At 49.7% G+C, this 19,517-nt stretch overlaps 8 protein-coding genes across 8 annotated transcripts; 4 read left to right on the forward strand and 4 right to left on the reverse strand.

The window, feature by feature from the left end:
* Positions 1-277: 277 nt before the first annotated feature.
* BO85DRAFT_410277 (uncharacterized protein) lies at positions 278-3,746 on the forward strand (the record flags this gene model as incomplete). Its single annotated transcript, XM_025657471.1, has 3 exons — positions 278-685; positions 731-2,922; positions 3,627-3,746. The coding sequence occupies exons 1-3, from the start codon at positions 622-624 to the stop codon at positions 3,744-3,746; spliced, it is 2,376 nt and encodes a 791-aa protein (XP_025520825.1). The 5' UTR covers positions 278-621.
* A 1,789-nt stretch (positions 3,747-5,535) lies between these two features.
* On the reverse strand, positions 5,536-6,309 carry BO85DRAFT_359657 (uncharacterized protein; the record flags this gene model as incomplete). Its single annotated transcript, XM_025655521.1, has 3 exons — positions 5,536-5,583; positions 5,637-6,131; positions 6,178-6,309. 3 exons carry the CDS (start codon positions 6,307-6,309, stop codon positions 5,536-5,538), a joined length of 675 nt encoding a protein of 224 aa, XP_025520826.1.
* A 160-nt stretch (positions 6,310-6,469) lies between these two features.
* Positions 6,470-7,333, forward strand: BO85DRAFT_12334 (uncharacterized protein). Its single transcript, XM_025653934.1, has one exon. The coding sequence runs from the start codon at positions 6,565-6,567 to the stop codon at positions 7,327-7,329; it is 765 nt and encodes a 254-aa protein (XP_025520827.1). The 5' UTR covers positions 6,470-6,564; the 3' UTR covers positions 7,330-7,333.
* A 571-nt stretch (positions 7,334-7,904) lies between these two features.
* On the reverse strand, positions 7,905-9,193 carry BO85DRAFT_361233 (putative D-arabinitol dehydrogenase ArbD; the record flags this gene model as incomplete). The annotated part of the gene is made up of 4 exons (XM_025655584.1): positions 7,905-8,085; positions 8,136-8,561; positions 8,614-8,689; positions 8,743-9,193. 4 exons carry the CDS (start codon positions 9,191-9,193, stop codon positions 7,905-7,907), a joined length of 1,134 nt encoding a protein of 377 aa, XP_025520828.1.
* A 1,717-nt stretch (positions 9,194-10,910) lies between these two features.
* BO85DRAFT_444241 (acetyl/propionyl/methylcrotonyl-CoA carboxylase subunit alpha) lies at positions 10,911-13,653 on the reverse strand. Its single transcript, XM_025658968.1, has 4 exons — positions 13,361-13,653; positions 13,086-13,284; positions 12,929-13,026; positions 10,911-12,881 (listed from the first exon to the last, which is right to left on the reverse strand). The coding sequence occupies exons 1-4, from the start codon at positions 13,513-13,515 to the stop codon at positions 11,222-11,224; spliced, it is 2,112 nt and encodes a 703-aa protein (XP_025520829.1). The 5' UTR covers positions 13,516-13,653; the 3' UTR covers positions 10,911-11,221.
* BO85DRAFT_444242 (uncharacterized protein) lies at positions 13,621-15,296 on the forward strand. Its single transcript, XM_025658969.1, has 2 exons — positions 13,621-14,107; positions 14,204-15,296. The coding sequence occupies exons 1-2, from the start codon at positions 14,030-14,032 to the stop codon at positions 15,071-15,073; spliced, it is 948 nt and encodes a 315-aa protein (XP_025520830.1). The 5' UTR covers positions 13,621-14,029; the 3' UTR covers positions 15,074-15,296.
* On the reverse strand, positions 14,995-16,921 carry BO85DRAFT_12388 (isovaleryl-CoA dehydrogenase). Its single transcript, XM_025653938.1, has 6 exons — positions 16,624-16,921; positions 16,473-16,560; positions 16,326-16,420; positions 16,034-16,269; positions 15,683-15,960; positions 14,995-15,619 (listed from the first exon to the last, which is right to left on the reverse strand). Exons 1-6 carry the CDS (start codon positions 16,805-16,807, stop codon positions 15,205-15,207), a joined length of 1,296 nt encoding a protein of 431 aa, XP_025520831.1. The 5' UTR covers positions 16,808-16,921; the 3' UTR covers positions 14,995-15,204.
* Positions 16,922-17,067: 146 nt separating this feature from the next.
* BO85DRAFT_410290 (putative 3-methylcrotonyl-CoA carboxylase, beta subunit (MccB)) lies at positions 17,068-19,256 on the forward strand. The gene is made up of 2 exons (XM_025657473.1): positions 17,068-18,660; positions 18,720-19,256. Exons 1-2 carry the CDS (start codon positions 17,219-17,221, stop codon positions 19,009-19,011), a joined length of 1,734 nt encoding a protein of 577 aa, XP_025520832.1. The 5' UTR covers positions 17,068-17,218; the 3' UTR covers positions 19,012-19,256.
* The last annotated feature ends 261 nt before the right edge of the window (positions 19,257-19,517 follow it).

Genomic DNA, 19,517 nt, shown 5'->3' on the forward strand with positions numbered 1-19,517 from the left:
ATCGACCTAAGAGAAATGACGAAATTGCGTTGCCGAGGCCATAGTGGGGTACAGCCCTATTTCCTCTATTATGATAATCATTCTTATTATGGTTATAATTATGATGGTTTCCAATTTCCCCGCTAGGGGTTAGGGCGTTAACATCAGTCGTACTTATATCTTCCAGCGGTAAGCCAACTGCGTGACTTGAGCCACAATGCTTAAACTGCAATGGGGATGAACACACTTCTCGTCCTATTTGACACATTGTTGAATGGCTGTACTCCTGATCTATACTGACATTGGAAAGTTTGGGGAGACTATAGTCGAGGATGTTCTATTTCCCTCCAGCAGATGGCGAACGTCGGCCGCGAAGCTGTTAAACGCCCGGGATTCTGCGATTTGTACTCGACTCTAGGCCAATAATGAGTCACTCTTATCCAACTTCAACTAGCCGCCCTGCGTAGCCAGCCAACAAAGTACCCATGTCCGGTGAGTTGGCTTACCGGTCTCATATTGATCCGACTCGCAGCCTCGTGTTACCCCGCTCCGAAGTATCAGTCCGCAGCTGTATCTTCGAAAATATCAAGTTATTGCCAGCTGCGCTGCGTCAAAGTACAAGACTGCCTTAACATCGACAAAATGAGATTATCATGTGCGCTTCTCATGCTGCTGACTGTTGGCGTATATAGTGCCGAACTTGGAGGTAAGTGCCCCCGATGTTTGTCCACATCTTTGCCACTAAAATCAGGACGTACTGCAAAAGCGCTTTCAACCGCCGCTCCCGATCGAGACGGACAGGATCTTTTCCTAACTCCCCAAAACAACTATAATGGCTGGGTAAATCCTGAAGATCTCAGACCTATGCCACAATGCATAGCGCAGCAAGATCAGTCGACCTGGCTGGAAATCATGACAAAGTGTACTGCCAAACGGTGCACATCCCATTTCGGCTTCATTTGCACCCATCTTCAATGGTTGACTCATCTCGGCTGTCTCAGCGTTGCTTTCTCCTCAGATGTTATCGCAAGGTATCTCCCCTACTGTGGCAGATCGATACTCGCCAAAGCGCAATTGTATTCATGGATTCGTGACATCACGGGTAGAGAGTGGCTTGTCGAGGTCGGCGACACCAATGAGCTCCAGAGCCTTTCCCCAGCCTCACTAGCCGAGGGGTACTCAACTGTGGACGTTCTCAAGACGGCGCCAGGATGCCTCACCGGCTCAGTCTGTTCATTTTCAAGGGAGCCTTTCCAGCGGGTAATGGCTTCCTGTGGCTTTACAAGCGCAAGTCATCACACAGGAAATGCTGCCCGGCCCTGGGAATATGACGAGCCCGTGCGATCCATTATCGCTCTTGATTCAGAGACAGTTGGCTATGACCTTGTCCAGCAGCACATAAAGGATGGCTACTACTTTGACAAGGGTTGCTTCTGCAGCTCCTTCGCTGTAGATTTCGAAGAGGAGCCTTGTTCAGATTCAGAACGATTGGACTGGACGAAACAGCGCCTGTGGCTCAATGCAACATGTGGATCAAAGTCCTTACCCGATAACTGGACGGATGCACTTCTAACTACACAATTCGCCTTTATTGCGCTTGATGGTTGGAGCTGGCCCAAGTGCGTCATGGATATGCCAAAGAAGGTCACTGGTCTTACAGATCAATGTGCAGCCGATGCGTGTAAGCTCGATTCTAGCGGATACTGCCAAGTCACACGTGCAGTTGACAGGAAATGCTTTTGCCAGCATATCAGCTATGATTCCTGTGAGGGTTCGTGCCAGATATTCGAAACCCGGATAGACTATATCAGATGGCTCCACGATCTTTGTGGTGGGATTCAGGACTGGCAAGGTCTACCAAATAACTGGCGTCAGCTATCTGCGCCCACCTTGACCGAGATGATACCATGGCAATGGGCTCTCAAGCCCTCCATGGCACCGGATAGTACCCCTATTACTCAGCCTGGAGACAACAAAGCAACCGAAGCATGTCCCTCGACTCAGTGGAAACTTGGAAGCTTTGCTATTATAAACATAGCTACTTTCATCGCATTGCTTCTCTGTCAGAGGAAACACATGCTTCAAAGCAAAAACGTCAATTCAGAACACTCACAGCCGATTTATTGGGCTTTCAAGGGCATTCTCCTTGCCACTATCCAGGTCTTTGCCAACTTGTTCAGTTCTGTGCTGGTCCAGAAAATTCCGGGCTATGAAGAGGTGCCCATATTTCAACTGATGCTTCTCTGGTGTTCAATGCCTCGCCTTTCATGGCTGATGATGTTCTTACTTGGTCTACAACAATTCGGGCCAAAGAGCCTGTCCGCGGCTGCGTCTCTGTTATTCGCGGAAATACTCCTTCAGCTCCTATCCGCATATTACATACTCATAACAGTCTATTATGGCTATGAACACAACTTCTACCTCGGCACTGTAGAGATATGGGTACCTGCGAAAATTATGTACGCCGGAGCACTCATGTGGCTATTAACCGTTATCATGGCATTTGCTGTATCAATTCGGGCGATGCGCAAGGTGGAAAAGTCCCGTGTATCCGTTTTCACGTCTCTGAATATTTCCGAAGAAGGAATGCCGCCAATAAAAGAATATAACAACATACGAACGGGAAGGATGTTTCATCGCGCGACCGGAAGGCCAAGGGCCCCAGAAGAAGCACCATTAATAAGGGATCAAAGCAATCGCACAAGCTATGACCCTATTCTCGTCCAGCCTCGCCTGATCTCGCTACCCCACAGGCCACGGCTTGCGGAAGTGTATGCGGCTACTACGAGTTTCTTGCTTTTTCTTTGGATTGCACAATTGCTCTTCTGGGGTGGATTTATTGGTCTGAGTTCTGAAGAGTACGTATTTCCCGCATGCGCTATGCAAATTGCGGTCCACATCGACTCACAAGCCGTGCTTAGGTTCTGCCCCCCAATACTCGGGGTCCTCACAGCTGTGTGGATGACTTCCTCGCTCGTGGGCACTATTATTGCTTTTTCTTAGGTTTTCTTATTTGGATGAAGTAATGTGTCTTTCTCTCTTCCGCTCCAAGCAGTTTGAACTTTTTCGTGTCTTTTATGTAGGCTGAATTTTTATGCTACGTAAGCGTGATAAGACCGTCCGGGTCAAGTAAAGGGCTTGTCAAGTCTAGTAGAACGGCTGTTGACCGTTGCTTCTGTGTTAACGAGCTACCAGATGTCGAACCATTAACTTTGTTTCTACCACTCGTTTCGATTTATCATTTCGTCCACGTAGACCCTCTGTAGATTTCATCAGTACAGACCTCCTATATTGGGAGGCAGGACTCACCTTCATAAGCCTGCGAGAATATGCATCTCCAATAAGCTTCCAATGAGAGCCTTCCTGTCTCATTACAAATCATCCAGGGCTTCCGGAAAGGATGCAGAGATAGTCACCAGTCTGAGTGTTAGGCACGCCCATTCCAATCAATCCATTAGCTGTTGTGAATAACTGGCGGTTTAATTAATGAGTGGCCCATGCTTTTCAGGTATCATGGAGAAAATTGCTCCCTGCCACTTGCTGACGCTGATTTGCATCAATCGACAAATTCGTGGTACTCTGAATCAAGGGTCTCGTCAGCATCAAGGTCGAGACAAAGTCCGTTTTTGCCACAGATGAATGCGCAGACCATTTGGAAGCTGACACAGCACACCTACGTAGAAGTTCAAGGTGATCTTCCAGCAGCCTTGCGCAAGCATCATGGTACGCCCCGTCCCGTGGTGGGGATATGGACATGCAATGCTTGACTAGTATGCATGGGTTCATGCATGTCGCGGATCCCGTTTATTTTCTTCGCTTTTTTATTGGCTATTTGTCGAGGCCACTCGCTGGTACTCTCGGGTGGTGAAGTGTACTGTAATTGCTTTCGTTATCGTTCACTGGCCAAATTCTGTCGACTCAACAGGTCTCGGATTTTCGTTCAAAGGGCGTATTAACATATCCTACTTGCCAGATAGGATCTTGTGTAAAACGATCAAATGATGAATTATGCCAAAGTCCGGTGTTTCTGCTAGTCTAGCGAGAGATGATGATTGCTACATTGGGGAACTGCCATGGTTGATTACCGGGATACTCCAGAATCACGGCCTTCATTCAAAAGTAAATTTGTATTTCTTCTCCTATTTCTTTTCCTCTTCTTCTTCCTTCGAGGTCTCGCAGAGCAACTCGCAGAATGTTACTCTCCAGCTTTTGGATATATTAGATCCCACGATGACCCGTTTCATCGAAGACGGGCAGTTCGATACCCTTGTCAATGCTCTAATCATGACGCATCATTACCGTCGACTGTTCAACGCATTTCAGATACATTTCGAATCTACTGGTAACCCTAATGAGTATACGATCCAGTCAACAGCGCCGACTTCGTCCTCTCTACATGATGATCCTTTATTTCCGGTCGTCGGCACCCTGACCTTTGACTCGTACTATAGTAGTACTATCGACCTGCCATCTTCTCACTTGCTCGCTGTTCATTGTGCAGTTGCGCGTATAATAGTATTAGCGACGTGGGACCATGCGTGGAGGATACTCTTCGCAACATGGAGGAGGGTAATGTACGAGCCGATGGGCCGACGAATCAGCAAGCCATGACCAGGCTCTGGCTGGGTGGCTGGAGGGATAGATTGGCTTTTTTTTATATGCCTCTTGTTGCGGGTATTTGTCTTTTGGGTATGACAAATGATAGATGGGTAAACAATAGACAAATATGATATCTACTTGGCTACTAGCTATGATGACCGCCTGCCTATCATTTACAACCATAACAGTAACGGTTCTCTCTAGCATGGAGGTGTAGTTGTCCTTTTGATTGAGCATGTATGGACGAAAAGCATTAGGTATCATTGAGCCACGCCCCATAATCCACCTCCACGACTTGGAATACCACCACTGTTTGATAGCTATGACCTTACCATAATCAAAGGTTCACCACATATCAACCAATGAGAAACCGACTTATCTAAACCACAAGACCACATTCTCCAGGAACATGCGATCTATAAAACTGAGCCCTTCCCTGGAGGTGGTGCTTTCGACCAAGCACGCTGATCCTTAGCCTCAGTTTCTTGGGTTATTACCTGCAAAGCCACTTCCAGATTCTTGCCTCGAGAGAACCATGTTCAATCCCCATGGTACGTCTACTTCTATCAGATTTTCATCATCGTCGCAATGATCACGAGACACCGTGCTGCTTGCAAATAATGTACCTCCTTATGTGGGGGTTTGTCTCATCTGCAGGCTATCGCGCTTTTACACGCCTGTGCACACGCGTAGCCGGCCCCCTTACCGTCCCATAATTGTTCAAGGTTGCTGGGATGCTGTACTCGATACTTGAACAACCTTACACGCGTGTAAATTCAAAATGACCGAATATAGAAGGATGACAACCAGCATCGAACGGTACCAAGAGGGCTCTGAAATGTAACAAGGGAGCTTCTAGCACAGGAGCTGTTGTTTATATGGTGAATACCAGCAAAGCAGATCCAATGAAGGGAAAAAGTGCTAAGGATCGGAGTTTTGGGGTTCCCGGAACCATCTTCAATAAAATTTTGTATTCGGGGGAAGACCTTGTTGTTGGTCCTCTTGCTAGAAAGGACGTTAGGACCCGAGGGCTTAGGGATGTTTCGGATGCCACAAACCAAGGCTCTTCCGAAGCTGGCAACAAGCTCATCTTCGTATTTACTGTACTTTTCTTCCTCAGGCCCCATACTGTTGAAGGTCGTTGAAACGTCAAAATCAACCCATACCAGCCTCTTTTTGCTTCCTCCCTCTGATAGAAGAATATTCTTGGGGTATATATCCCTGTGGTGAACATGGGCATTGTGTATTTCTTTCATGCCTTCAATTGCTGTGTTATAAAGGGCCTTTAAATAATTCACACAGTTCAGGCTTTCAGCTGCTGGAAGATACTCGAGAAGAATTGCACTAGGATGCAATTTGTCATGAGTAAAATGCCGTAGGGCTGGCTGAAATGCAGTTGGGTCAAGCCGATCGATATAACCATAGAAATATGGAACAAATCCGCGGTCACACACGCCATGATGGAGCAGGTTCATGTAGGCTTGTAGTTCACAGCGATATCTATTCAAGTCTCGCCCCCGCTCCGTGAACCCGGGATCCCCATTATCGTGATACTGAGCTATTAGTGACGTTAAGGTGGAGGAAGCAATCTCTACTTACAAGTTTCAAGGCGTATGTTACGTCGTCAAGTGTTATCTCAAAAATTGAGGAAGCTGGAGAACTTGAGATCTCTCTTATGAATTGTATGTTTGAATTCTCGGGGTTCAATCGACAACTGTTCGCCAATTGCATGGTGACTGTACGTATTTCTTCAACTAGGAAGTTTCATTCAAAGGGGTGGTATACTAATGTAGTTTACGAAAGAATATTGCTGATCATATCATGTGATAACGATAGTCACCTGATGCTGGGTGAAAAGATAACTTCGGATCTATCAAGCGCTGATGAACTACTTTCTTAGATCGCGCCCTCTGCACTTGTGTGGATCCCCAACCGTGGAACCCTCATGCCGAGCTCTTGTATCGTCCCAGTGCTTTCACCTGCAAAATGAGCCAAACTTTGCTGCAGTACCTTTCTGTTGCCCTTCCAGCAATACCAGTTGGAGGTACTGCACCATCTCGTAACACCTCTAACCCCCGATATGATGCCGAAGATATCACCCAAATTGTGTCTTGGACAGACTTCAATTACTCTACAATCATCCAACACTATGGCCTTGTATTAAATACAAGGCAAATCCGCCGTGACCCGTTCTTATCTCCTCCTGCTTTTATTAGAGATGAACCTTACTTCCATACCCGATTCGCCGAGTTGGTTGTGCCTCGTATTAGACGTGCACTGCGTGCTGGGTTCGAGCAACTCGCACCAGAGCTACCGGCCCGCCGACTTTCACCAGTTACCTTCGATGGAGGAAGCGCGGCTGATATCATCGATCAGTTCCGTCCAGATACCGCATACGTCGTAGTCGGAAGCGGAACCTCGAACGCTAATCGCGCCCCCGGTGATTTGAAAGTATCTTGGAAATGGCAGTCTCCATGGCGAAGCTCTCAAGACCCAATACTCCACCGAGAGTACAAGCAAGCTCTGTCTCAGGTTAATTTCTATATGGATCAGCATACCGCCAGGCATGGGTTTATCCTAACAAATACGGAACTTATTGCCGTTAAGCGATTGGACAGAAACGGCCGCTTGGCTGTCTCCACGGCGATCCCGTGGGCGGTGGGAGGCGAAGGACAATTGTCTGTACTTCTGGCTTTATGGTATATTGGTATGCTTGCGGCAGAGGAGGATAATTGGGCTCTGGTTGTCTGAACAGAGATCTCAAGTAGCATATGCGTTGGGATGCATATCACAGCATTGATTTGTATATAGTCCACGTCCTGGTGATATCGGAGTGCCGTACTTTGATATTGACGGTAAGTATTGCGCTATATTCACCAAATTTGAAGAAAGAGAATTGTTGATTACACCGCGTCTCATCCAGTCAAGGAAAATGTGCAAATGGTTTCCCTGGCCGTCGTTTGTGACTGAGACACAAGCAGCTACGGTCTAGATAAAGTGACACTATATTACATACAGCATTGTCAAAAGGAATGTGTGAACTCCACAGCAACATTCATATGTTTGATCTGCTTTCATTATAGCATGCTCCGTCACTGAAGAGCGCTTGAGTGCGAGCCATCTTCGCCGATAAATAATACAACCTGACCTAGAACACATGAAACAAAGTATCCTGGGCCTAAATAAGAAGTAGAAGATAATATCGCGGACCGCGCCATATAGCTTACGATCTCATCTATTCGAATAAGTGAAGTTGCTAGGTGATTTTGTATCGTGCCCATTGTAGTTCATACAGTAATCATTAACCGCAATAGGAGATCCTTGTTTCAAGTCAGAGTGTAGCCACCGTCAACACGGAGGTCAGCTCCCGTAACGTAGCGGGAAGCGTCACTCAGAAGGAAGGTAACAGCACCCATCAGGTCCTCTGGAGTACCCATCTTGCCGGTAGGAATAAGGGATATCCACTTATCGCGGAGCTCGGGGTTCTCCTCGAGGATCTTCCGAGTACTAGATAACATTAGCAGCTTTCCAGAAAAGCAACGCATACGGATACTCACAGTGCAGTGAGCATATATCCGGGACTGATACAGTTAACGCGAATGCCATGCTGGGCCCACTCAACGGCGAAAGAAGAGGCAAGATGACGGACAGCGGCTTTGGCTGCATTATAAGGAGCTTGAGGCTGAGGAACGTTAACAATAGCACCAGACATGCTACCTATCATGACAATGCTACCCGGTGCCTTGCGCTCCATGAGGTGCTTGGCGACTCCGGTAGCGAACAAGTAGGTCCCATCCACATTGACACCCCACAACTTCTGCATTCGATCGTAAGGATACGAGATGGCGTCAAAATTCTCAGTAAACCCAGCAGAGGTAACAAGGTGATCAATCTTCCCGTGTTTCTCAATGACTTCTGCAATGGCATTGTTCACAGATTCGGGGTTGGACACGTCGGCGTAGTGAGCGGTGACGGTAGGCAATCTTGAAGAACTATCAGCATCTTAGTTAGTCTGCTAGGATATAGTCAACATACTGGTCAGACTCCAGACCCGGATTTTCCTTCTGAAATTGCTCCACGAGCTTTGCGGCCTGGTCCTGCGCTTCCTCTCCTAGAGTAATGTCAGCGATTTCGAGCGATTGTCCTAGTATGCTTAGCACGTACTATTCAAGTCAACAATGGCCAGATCTGATCCTGAAGCTACAATTGCCTGGGACATGGTCAGTCCCAGGCCACGAGCACCACCAGTCACAAGAGTAACCCTGTTCTCGAGCGAAAACTGAGCGAGTGTACGCTTGAAATGCATACCACCACGACCCTGAACAATTGGAGACCGAGGCATATTCTCATCATCGGGATACTCGAACTTGACATTCTCATCGGTACGGGCAAAGCGACCTTCTGTCTCTCCCAATGTGCCCTCGGGAGCTTTGTTGGTCGCTGTTAGGAAGGGGTCTTTCTTGATATCATCGTCTTTGTTCAAACGGAGAGCCGTCGATGAGAGCGAGCGGACGAAGGTATCTAAAGATCGCTGTTCTGCAGCTGCCCGCACAGCGGGCCGTGGCGACCAAGAAAGTGCTTTAGCAGCTTGACGGGCGAGGGTGGATCTGAACATTGTATATGTGAAGTAAAGCAAGCAAGCTTCGAAATTACTATTGAATGGGCATCAGTGGTGCTCAACTGCAGCGAGGCAATGAAGTGATGCCTGAGTGAAGCGTGTACTGTAGGAGGCAAATGCTGGGACATGATATCCGTCTTACCTTCAACACAGAATTATCTGGTCACAAAAGGTGTGGTGGAGCCTACCTTTGGTCCAGGCAAATGAGAAGGAGAGGCTCGAATGGCCAGAATTTCCCTTGTGTCGGCGATGGCAACGTTTCCCCGCGGCGGCAAATCAGGAAAACACGGAGATAGTAACGAAAGAAACGTCAAGAAGAATCCGAAGCAGTACCTTTCGGTAGATGATTCAGCAGGACATCCATGACAAAAATAGAATTGGCTCCGAAGAGGCAGAGCTGCGAGTTGCAGAGACTGGGATCTGCCAAGGATAGCGAGAAGAAACCACTCAGATCAGCTTTGCTGTCAGGAAGTTGTGGTGCAGTGTATTTTGCAGCTCGTGTACTCTGTATTTTTCTCTGACTTGTTTCAATGTGATGTCAGGCGCCGATGATAGCCAGGGCCAGGCCCCAATCGCCATGCAGTGATCGGACGCTGATCTGCTCCCCGACTGGAGCTGCAAGCTTCCTTTGCAGTCCGCGTGACTTGCCCCTACGCCACTGTTATCAATACCCCAGGTATCAGGATACCTTTTTCAAGGTTCTTTGACTTTCCTTCCATTTCTCTACAGGAATTTGTCTCTTATCGGCATGCGCTATAGGCTCGACCCCCCCCATAGACACTGTCTCCTCTCAACACACTCACCGGGAGAGTCCCGAAGCTCCCGGCGCGCATTGGGCACCTGAAGTAGCCACTACGGATGATGCGAGATGTCAAACTCAATTCTTCGGGCCACAAGGCGCTACTCAAGTACCGGCATGCCTTGTATACATTATGTGGGTCTTTAATCTCACCTAACCACATGACCAATATCTCAACTTTCGAGCTCATTGCATTTCTGCTCTGTGGTTTGGATTTTGGTTTGAGTATCCTAAACTTGGAATCAGGAACACTAGCCATATGCTTTACCCCGGTTTTTCGTCCATGGTTAGGACTAATCTTACATTGAAAGTTAGTACCTCACAACAGAACCCTATCCTCTAATACATTCTGGCTGCCTGAATGCTGCTACTTTCAAGCTATAAATCATCTGCATATTTGATACAAAGTACTGCTACTACTCAGCTGAATTGATCGGTCAACTCGCGATGTGTGCACTACCTATTTACTGTATACAAAGTAGTCTATTGTCTTGTTCGGGTCTGAGTGCGGTAACAGTGACGGGTGGGTACGTTGTGGGGACTGACGGGTCGGGGATCGCAGCTAGCTCGATTGAGACCCATCTTTGATGAGAGATTGTACAAATGTGTTGTGTAGAGTCTAGACTTGTGGTTCTCTTCGCTGTATTGAATGCGTGGTGCGGTTGCAAACGAAAGGCTATACAGATTAAGTATGCAAGTAGTCAAATCGCTACACATATCAGATTGTTAACCATAAAGGCCGCTCAAAACATATATTCTGGTTACATGTCCACATAGCATGCTCAGCACCTCCCCGGTCGGGGAGCACTTTGCTGCAATTATGTTATTGGTTCTTGTTCCCATGAGTATCGGAGTAGGTGCTCAGACTACTGTGTACTTCAAACAGCAGGAACTTCATACATTACATCCAAGTCACTGGTGTACATGCCACAAAATTCCCAGATTCTAGTCACCCCAATATGGTCTGAGTTGAACCACGTATCGCTTACTCACCGCCCTCTTCGAATTCAACCAGCGGTGTCCCGCTTTTACATTGATCCTGTAAAGTACCTGTTAGCAATGGCCAGCATTGAAGTATACGCGTTGACAGCTGGAGTGGAGCAATGCCTGTGAGCTGAAGAGAGAACCAAGTCCCTTGGCAGACCGAGCTTGGGCTGGCCCAGCATGGCGAGGCTCAGGTCGACCCAATCTCGGGATGAGGTAGTCATCTTCAGGGATGCTGGCGGTCATGACCGGGAATGGGTAGGGGCCGCGTGACTTACTCCTGCTTTATGTACCACCTTGGAGATGGTGCCCCTCTGTGGGCTGCGAATGACTGTTTCCATCTTCATACTCTCAATCACCACCAGTGGCTGGTCCTTTTCTACCACATCGCCTGCCTCTACCTCCACACGTAGCACCTTGCATGGCATCGGTGCGAGAACGCTGTTCGTGACGTCCTTCATTCCCAACGCCTTCTCCATCCACTTGGCGCGTGGGATTGTCAGGCGGTATTGGGTACCGCGCTGAAAAGCGATGATCGTGTCCTCATCGCGGATCACCGTCGTGTCCAGGCGTGTGTGAGGGAAGAAGGAGGTTACAACTTTCGAAGCTGGATCACGATGGCTTACAACTTGCTCGAATAAACGTCCCCCAACATCGACGTTGAATGTGTCGTCACCCGTCTGTTGCACCCTAACGTCAAATTTGGAGTCGTTCTTTGTTCCCGGTGTTAGTTCTGCAAGCGAGATCTGTCGTGCCTGGTATCCTGGGCCAAAGCCAACGGCAGAGCCTTCAAAGTTGGCTTGCGTTCCACTTCCCGGATTCGAATCGTGGTGAAGACAGGCCAGAGCCACCTGGGCCAACACCTCGGGCTCAATTTTCTCCCGTGTGAACAGCTCTTCGCGATGTTTCTCAATGTAGCCGGTCTCCACATTCCCGCTAATGAAATCAGGACTTCTGCAGACCGTTTTCAGGAACTCGATGTTCGTGATTGGACCCGCCACTTCATACTCCTCTAATGCATTCGCAAGTTTGCGGATCGCCTCTTCGCGAGTGTTGCCCCGCACAATCAATTTTGCGATCATGGGATCATAATGTGCCGAGACATCGTCGCCTGCGACGAATCCGGCGTCTATCCTCACATCATCAGTAGCGGCGGGAGTACGGACATGCAACAAAGTGCCGGAGTCTGGAATGAACCCCTGGTCAGGGTTCTCAGCGTAAATCCTAGCTTCGATAGCATGACCGCGACTGGCCATAAAAGCCTCCACATCTTCCTGGGTTAGGGGAAGTGGGGCGCCTTCCGCGATTTTGAGCTGCCAGTGCACAAGATCCTGACCGGTAACCATTTCGGTGACGGGATGCTCCACCTGGAGTCTAGTGTTCATCTCCATGAAGAAGAACTCGCCAGTATCATTATCAAAGATGAACTCCACGGTACCAGCACCCTCGTAGCCAACCGCCAACGCAGCAGATCGGGCTTTTGCCCAGATATCTTTTCTTGTTGCATCGGGAAGGTGCGGAGCAGGCGACTCCTCAAGGATCTTCTGGTGTCTTCTTTGTATACTACAGTCCCGCTCTCCCAGAGCAACAGCGTTGCCTTGCTTGTCTGCAAAGACCTGCACTTCAATGTGGCGGGGTGTGGTAATGTACTTCTCCACCAGTACATGATCATCCCCGAATGAATTCATAGCCTCCGATTTGGCAGACTGCAGCTGTGCCTGGAAGTCGGCTTTGGTATGAGCGATGCGCATTCCTTTTCCGCCGCCGCCCTTGATTGCCTTGATCAGCACGGGGTACTTGATCTTGTCGGCCTCGGCTTCAAGGAAGTTGACATCCTGGTTGTCGCCATGATAACCGGGTACGCACGGTACTCCAGCAGCAGTCATGATCTTCTTGGATTGACTTATGACTGTCAGCCTATGCTCACAAGTGTACGTTCATCATGTTACCTCTTGTCACCCATGTCTTCGATAGCCTTCCAAGGAGGTCCAATGAAGACCAATCCAGCTTCCGTACATTTCCGCGCAAATGCCGCATTCTCACTCAGCTGAAACGGGATTGGAAAGATTAGTATCTTCGCAGCTTGTGTGTAACGACAGCACTCACGAAGCCGTAACCGGGGTGTATCCCTTGGCAGCCTTCCTTCTTGGCAATCTCAATAATTCGATCTCCATCGAGGTAAGCGGAGACGGATCCTAAGTTAAAGGCAAATGGCGAGCTCAGCGCATGTTGAGCCTTGCTATCAGGATCGGTGTAGAGCGTCGTTACTCGGATTCCGTGTTGAGCAGCGGTCCGTCCAACGCGACTGCAACAGATCACTCCATCTTAGTACTGACAATCAACAAAACTACCAGAAATCTTCACTCAGGGCTCAGACGCACAGCGCAATTTCTCCTCGATTCGCGATTAAAATAGAGTCCAGTGATTTCTCGGCCTTGGGCGTCGTGGTGGACACAGTGGAGGCCGCTCTTCTGAACCTTCGAACTACCGGCGGCCCCAGGCGGGACGAAGTGCGGAGAAGAGAGGAGAGCGGCATTGTAAGAGAGGCGGCTGATCAGTTGAGTGCCACGAAAGATGATCCAACACCACAGGGAAAGGGCACGTTCATAAAGCAGCTAGCATATCCAAAAGTACGAGTGACATGGATTTGGAATGACACCAAGCTCCCCCAGCCGAGCTTCTTGTACGGCGCTGCAACGCACCCCTTCAGCCGACGCAAAGCGCAGCTGCGGGGAAGCAGCGGGCACGTGACGGGTGAGATCCACCCGCCGGTTTTTTCAAGATTCCAGCTAGCCAGACCATTGCATCACGTCCTGCGCCGTGCCTGAGGAGTGGCTTTTAATCTGCGCTTCGAGTTTATCTACCCTTAATTCTGTTGAAGTGGTCGCCTGTTGCAGCGCTTTCCATTGGATTTTGTCTTGAACTCTCTCTTCTGTTTGCTGTGTTGTGCGATCGTTTACTTTCCTATTCATTCGCTATCGGCCACATCCCCGAATTGGCTTACATTTTCACCACCCTCACCACATTAATACTTTCTTACATCGGCAACCATGTCTGATGACGAAGACTTCTATGATGAATATGACGAAGACATCTTCTGGGTAGAAGAACCCGATCCAACTGTCGCTGTACGTCTCCACCCCCTTTTCTCTTCAACCTCTTCTACCTCTGTCGCACCCCAATCCCTTCAGATAACCCAAAATTAACACAGCAATATACTATAGGACGATCTCGCGGCGACAGCAACCGCAACAAATGACTTGATCTTCTATGACGATCCGGCCCTCGAAGCCGAAGAATTCTTCAGCGACTGGGACGATCTTTCCGACGATTACTACGACCAAGACCCGACCGCAGTCCGACGTCAACGTGCCCTCAACGCCCTTCTAGCCCAAAAGACCCTCTCCGCAGGTATTCCGCCCACGAAACGCAGTTGGAAGCACCCCTCCAAGGGTCTGTTCGATATCACAGCATTTCAGGGTGTGGTGTGGAAAAGCCCCGCTGACGATCTGAAAATTGCGCTGCATGAGCCAGGAGAGGGGGAGAAGGTCGCGTTGTTAAAGAATTGGCGGGAGGTATTCCGCAATTCGAACCCCGCGATTGGAAGAGCCAGGGTTAGAAAAGACGTCGCGGGACGGAGAGGAACTGGTGCACCGGAAGTGGTGGATTTGTATGGTGCCGAGGATCTAGAAGCAGACGAGGGCGAGGATGCAGATATTGAGGATGGAGTGGAGGTGGATATTTCAAGCGGAAATGGCAATGGTACGCTGGAAGACGTGCCTGCTGCTGGCGGTGACACGGACATGGTTGAGACTGGAACTAAGGAAGGTACTCAGGACCTTCCCGATGGTATAAAGCCGTCTGACTCTCTTGAGGTGCCCAAGTCGAAACCAAACGGTGTCGCTGCTGCATCGGCAGACAAGCCAGCAACAAGAGGCCGCAAGCGCAAGGCTGAAGAAGAAAGCGAACCTGTCCCTGAAGCAACCAGTAAGACGAGATCGAAACGCGTCGCAACCCAGAAAGTCGGCGAGGCCAAAGCCCCTAATCCCGCGCCATCAGGTCCGGTGCGGAGATCGGCCAGAAACAAGAAGTAATTGATTTCACTGTGTATAGAAATGAGTACATGAGAACACGAACATACAACTTGTTACATCCTTGTCATCTAACCCGTAGCCGGTCAATCAGATAGATCAGGTAGGTATCGCTGGTATATGTAGCACGGAATCTATGCGTATTCCCGATTGAACGCACGCCCAATCACCATGCGTCTAATCTCACTCGTCCCAGCCCCAATCTCATACAGCTTCGCATCGCGTAGTAACCGTCCCGCAGGAATCTCATTGATGTACCCATTCCCACCCATCAGCTGGATCGCATCCAGCGCACACTCCGTCGCCCGTTCCGCTGCATAGAGGATCGCGCCGGCACAATCCTGCGTCCGGATCAAAGCCCCAGATCCTTCCGCAGCCGAATTATCAATCTGTCGGGCCGTGGCGTACGTGTAGGCACGGGATGCCGCAAGCTTGGTGTACATGTCTGCCAGCTTACCCTGGATCAGCTGGTTGTGGGCGATGGGCATACCGAATTGCTTGCGGACGTGGGTGTAAGGGAGGACGAGGTCGAGAGCAGCTTGCATGATACTGGTATATGTTAGTAATTCGTGTGGACGACGTAGGGATGGCAAGGAGAATTGGAGAACGTACCCCAACGGACCAGCGCTAAGTACAAGACGCTCCAGATCCAAGCCCTCCATTAGGACCTTGACGCCGCGGTTGACTTCTCCGAGAACATTCTCCTTGGGTACGAAGACATCTTCGAAGACAAGCTCGCCGGTGTTGGAACCGCGCATGCCTAATTTGTCTAGTTTGCGGGCGCAGGAGAATCCCTTGAATGTCTTCTCCACTACAAAGGCTGTGATGCCCTTGGAGGCTTTCTCGGGTTCGGTCTTTGCGTAGACGACGATGAAGTCTGCGTCGGGGCCCTGATGGTTGAGAGGTATGCCCAGATTAGGTCTGGTGCTTCGTTTGGAAGGGAGGAGGCAATTGCAAACTCACGTTGGTAATCCACATCTTGGTACCGTTCAATAGGAATCCACCATCAACGGCCTTGGCTGTTGTCTTCATGCTAACCACGTCTGATCCTGCAGAGTGCTCAGACATTGCTAGGGCGCCGACCTTTTCGCCTGATAGGAGACCAGGAAGGAATCGCTCCTTTTGCTCGGGGGTTCCATTGAGGGAGAGCTGGTTGACACAAAGCTGGGAGTGTGCGGCGTAGGAGAGGGCAATGCTTCCTGTTTAAGAAAGCAGGTTAGTTTACACTTGGCTAGCCACTCAATGGGATCCATACCAGATGCGCGACTGATCTCCTCCATGACGACGCAATGAGCCTGGTATCCCATCCCTAGCCCACCGTACTCTTCGTTGGCTGTAATACCAAGGAACCTGATGGAATCAGAACTGAGATCTTTAGTTTACATATGATATGAATACTCACCCAGCTTCGCCCAGCTTCTTCCACATCTCTGCAGGAAACTCATTCTGGGCGTCGGTCTGCGCGGCAACTTCTTCGGGAATTTCGCGCCCTTGATTCGCAAACGGGAGTCAGTATATGCCGAGCACATTATTTGGCAGGACAATCTACATACTTGTAAACTCCTGTACACGCTCACGAAGCTCTAACAGGTCTTCTTCTGTGGGGGGGACGAAGTCCTTGGGGTGTTTCATCACTAAAGTGCGTAGTGCGGGGGGCTGGATGAGGGGTTTCCTGCACCGAGCCAGAATCCGAGAGGACTGGCGGGCGAAGAAGGGGAATTTCTGGAATGTAGCCATGGCGCTGAACACACACAGTGGGAGGCAATTGGTAAAGCACTTCAGCGATGAATGGCACAAATTGAGAGTAAGAAGAAGAGAGGTTGGCAGCTAGGACGGGCGGAATTATGCATCCTCGGATGACGGCGTGCATACTAATTGATAAACACGGGGATGAGCACGGTTACCCGCGGCAATCATCGCCGCCCTTCTCCGCACTTCTCAAGGCAGGGAAAGTCACCTGCAGCTTGCCTGCTTCGGCCATTTCGGCGTCTGCAATCGTCTTCCTCCACTGCCGACTACAATAATACCTCGTGTACTTTCTTCGGCTTGCGCCGGCCATGGTGTAGTCTGCATATAAGTCATATTCTTAAATACGTTCTTGTCTACACTCCCGAGTATCCCCAGATCACCAGCTCCAACATCCCCGCAATGCGTGCTCCGTCTCCGCTCCTGCGGAGCTTGCGATCCAAACAACCCGCCCTTCCCTCCCGCTGTCTACCCGTGCGACAACCCTCGACGAGAACGCCTTTCCTTGCATTCTCTAGATCCGTTGCCAGCTATACGCATCCTCATCATGCATCCGCCATATCGGCTCTTCCCACAGCAGTGGACACGTCATCCTCAGATTTCAAGGAGAATGCCCAGCAAATGCAGGAGCTCCTCGACCGGATGGCCAGTCTCCACAGCACAATTTCCCAAGGAGGGCCGCAGAAAGCCAAGGACAAACACATCGCAAGAGGGAAAATGCTCCCTCGCGACAGAGTTACCGCGCTCATTGATCCAGGCACCTCGTTCCTGGAGCTCTCTCCACTCGCCGGCCATGAAGTCTACTCGGACGACGTCCCGGCAGGTGGCATCATAACAGGAATTGGAACGGTCGAAGGTGTCACCTGTATGATTGTTGCTAATGACAGCACGGTCAAGGGAGGCACATATTACCCCATTACGGTCAAGAAGCACCTCCGCGCGCAAGCAATTGCTCAAGAAAACAAGCTTCCCTGCCTCTACCTCGTGGACTCTGGCGGTGCAAATCTTCCCCACCAAGCAGATGTCTTTCCAGACAAGGAACACTTCGGCCGTATCTTCTTCAACCAGGCCCGCATGAGCTCCCTGGGCATTCCACAAATCTCCGTCGTCATGGGTCCCTGCACAGCTGGTGGAGCCTACGTCCCGGCTATGAGCGACGAGACAATCATTGTCGAGAACCAGGGTACTATCTTTTTGGCCGGCCCTCCTCTCGTCAAAGCTGCTACAGGCGAGGAAGTCTCCGCAGAGGACCTTGGCGGCGGTCAACTCCATAGCACAATCTCAGGTGTAACAGACTATCTTGCCGTTGACGACGCGCATGCTATTGTTCTCGCCCGGAGGTCTATTTCCAACCTCAACTACCCCAAAACAACTATTCCTCTCAAGGACATTCCTAGTGATGCCATCAGAGAGCCGCTGTATGACCCAACGGAGCTCAACGGCATCGTGGGCACCAACCTTCGGCGTCAAATTCCTGTCCACGAAGTCATCGCCCGTATCGTCGATGGCAGTGAGTTTGCCGAATTCAAACGGGACTACGGTACGACGCTTGTCACCGGATTTGCTCGTATTTTCGGGCATCAAGTCGGTATTGTCGCCAACAATGGTATCCTGTTCTCCGAATCCTCCCTGAAGGGAGCGCACTTCATCGAGCTCTGCGCGCAACGCAAAATACCTCTGGTCTTCCTCCAGAATATTTCCGGCTTCATGGTCGGCGCAGATGCTGAAAAGGGCGGCATTGCAAAAAATGGTGCAAAGCTCGTTACGGCTGTAGCCTGCGCAGACGTCCCTAAATTTACAGTCGTATTTGGTTCCAGCGCTGGCGCGGGCAACTATGGAATGTGGTAAGTCTTCGATTAGGGATTATGTTCCTCGTCCTGTTCTGTACTCACGAAATTTGCAGTGGTCGTGCTTATTCCCCGCGTCTTTTGTTCATGTGGCCCAATGCCAAGATTGGTGTCATGGGCTCGGAACAACTCTCAGCTGTCATGGAAGCTGTAGGGCGGACAGCTGATCCGGACCTCAAGGCACGGATTGATCGTGAGTCAGAGGCAGTCTTCTCCTCTGCACGACTGTGGGATGACGGCGTCATTCCTCCCGCACAGACGAGACGCTTCCTTGGTCTGGGGCTGGCAGCTGCTGTGGGTGGAAAGGTAGATGATGTGCAGACCCGTTTTGGGGTGTTCCGGATGTGAGGTGCTTTGGTTGGAATGAAACAGGATATGATAGTGGCATAAGCGCATCATAATTCAGTGATTTGCTCCGGCCCTAAAAACAACTAACAGATCTGTTATCCCTCACAATGTAACACTTTATCATAAAAGAGTGGCGTTCGATAAGCTATGTGTGCCATACGAGCTTCTTTCATTTACGGAAACACATTTGAAATTGAAGTGCTAGTAAGGTAACTTGGACAGTAATCAACTGGAATGTGATCTATAGAGATGATTTCATCTCCGAGCGTTGGTTTGCCATGCAGGCATTACGGTGATCCGTGCATACCACTAGCAGCCCATTGCCAATCAAATGATCATCAGGCCAGATATTGATTTTACAACGGAAGTGATTAGTCGCTGAAGATGTAGATCATGTGGTTTAGTGACGCCTCAGCACTTAGGCCTCACCGCAGTCACAACATATCCTCATCAATTGATTGAACAAACTTGAATCCCCGTGTTCGACAGATTCGTATTTGTCCATT

Source organism: Aspergillus piperis (genome assembly GCF_003184755.1).
Source record: "Aspergillus piperis CBS 112811 unplaced genomic scaffold BO85scaffold_1, whole genome shotgun sequence".
Taxonomy (NCBI): Eukaryota; Fungi; Ascomycota; class Eurotiomycetes; order Eurotiales; family Aspergillaceae; genus Aspergillus; species Aspergillus piperis.

Bases quoted from the DNA above. Each gene is read 5' to 3' on its own strand.
- BO85DRAFT_12334 (XM_025653934.1), top strand. From the start codon at position 6,565: ATGAGCCAAACTTTGCTGCAGTACCTTTCTGTTGCCCTTCCAGCAATA.
- BO85DRAFT_12388 (XM_025653938.1), bottom strand. From the start codon at position 16,807: ATGGCTACATTCCAGAAATTCCCCTTCTTCGCCCGCCAGTCCTCTCGG. The intron at 16,421-16,472 runs GTGAGTATTCAT...TGATTCCATCAG, and splicing joins AAGAAGCTGGGCGAAGCTGG to GTTCCTTGGTATTACAGCCA. The intron at 15,620-15,682 runs GTACGTTCTCCA...AACATATACCAG, and splicing joins CTTAGCGCTGGTCCGTTGGG to TATCATGCAAGCTGCTCTCG.
- BO85DRAFT_444241 (XM_025658968.1), bottom strand. From the start codon at position 13,515: ATGCCGCTCTCCTCTCTTCTCCGCACTTCGTCCCGCCTGGGGCCGCCG. The intron at 13,285-13,360 runs GTGCGTCTGAGC...GATCTGTTGCAG, and splicing joins AATCGAGGAGAAATTGCGCT to TCGCGTTGGACGGACCGCTG. The intron at 12,882-12,928 runs GTAACATGATGA...GACAGTCATAAG, and splicing joins GAAGACATGGGTGACAAGAG to TCAATCCAAGAAGATCATGA.
- BO85DRAFT_444242 (XM_025658969.1), top strand. From the start codon at position 14,030: ATGTCTGATGACGAAGACTTCTATGATGAATATGACGAAGACATCTTC. The intron at 14,108-14,203 runs GTACGTCTCCAC...AATATACTATAG, and splicing joins AACCCGATCCAACTGTCGCT to GACGATCTCGCGGCGACAGC.
- BO85DRAFT_410290 (XM_025657473.1), top strand. From the start codon at position 17,219: ATGCGTGCTCCGTCTCCGCTCCTGCGGAGCTTGCGATCCAAACAACCC. The intron at 18,661-18,719 runs GTAAGTCTTCGA...CGAAATTTGCAG, and splicing joins GCGGGCAACTATGGAATGTG to TGGTCGTGCTTATTCCCCGC.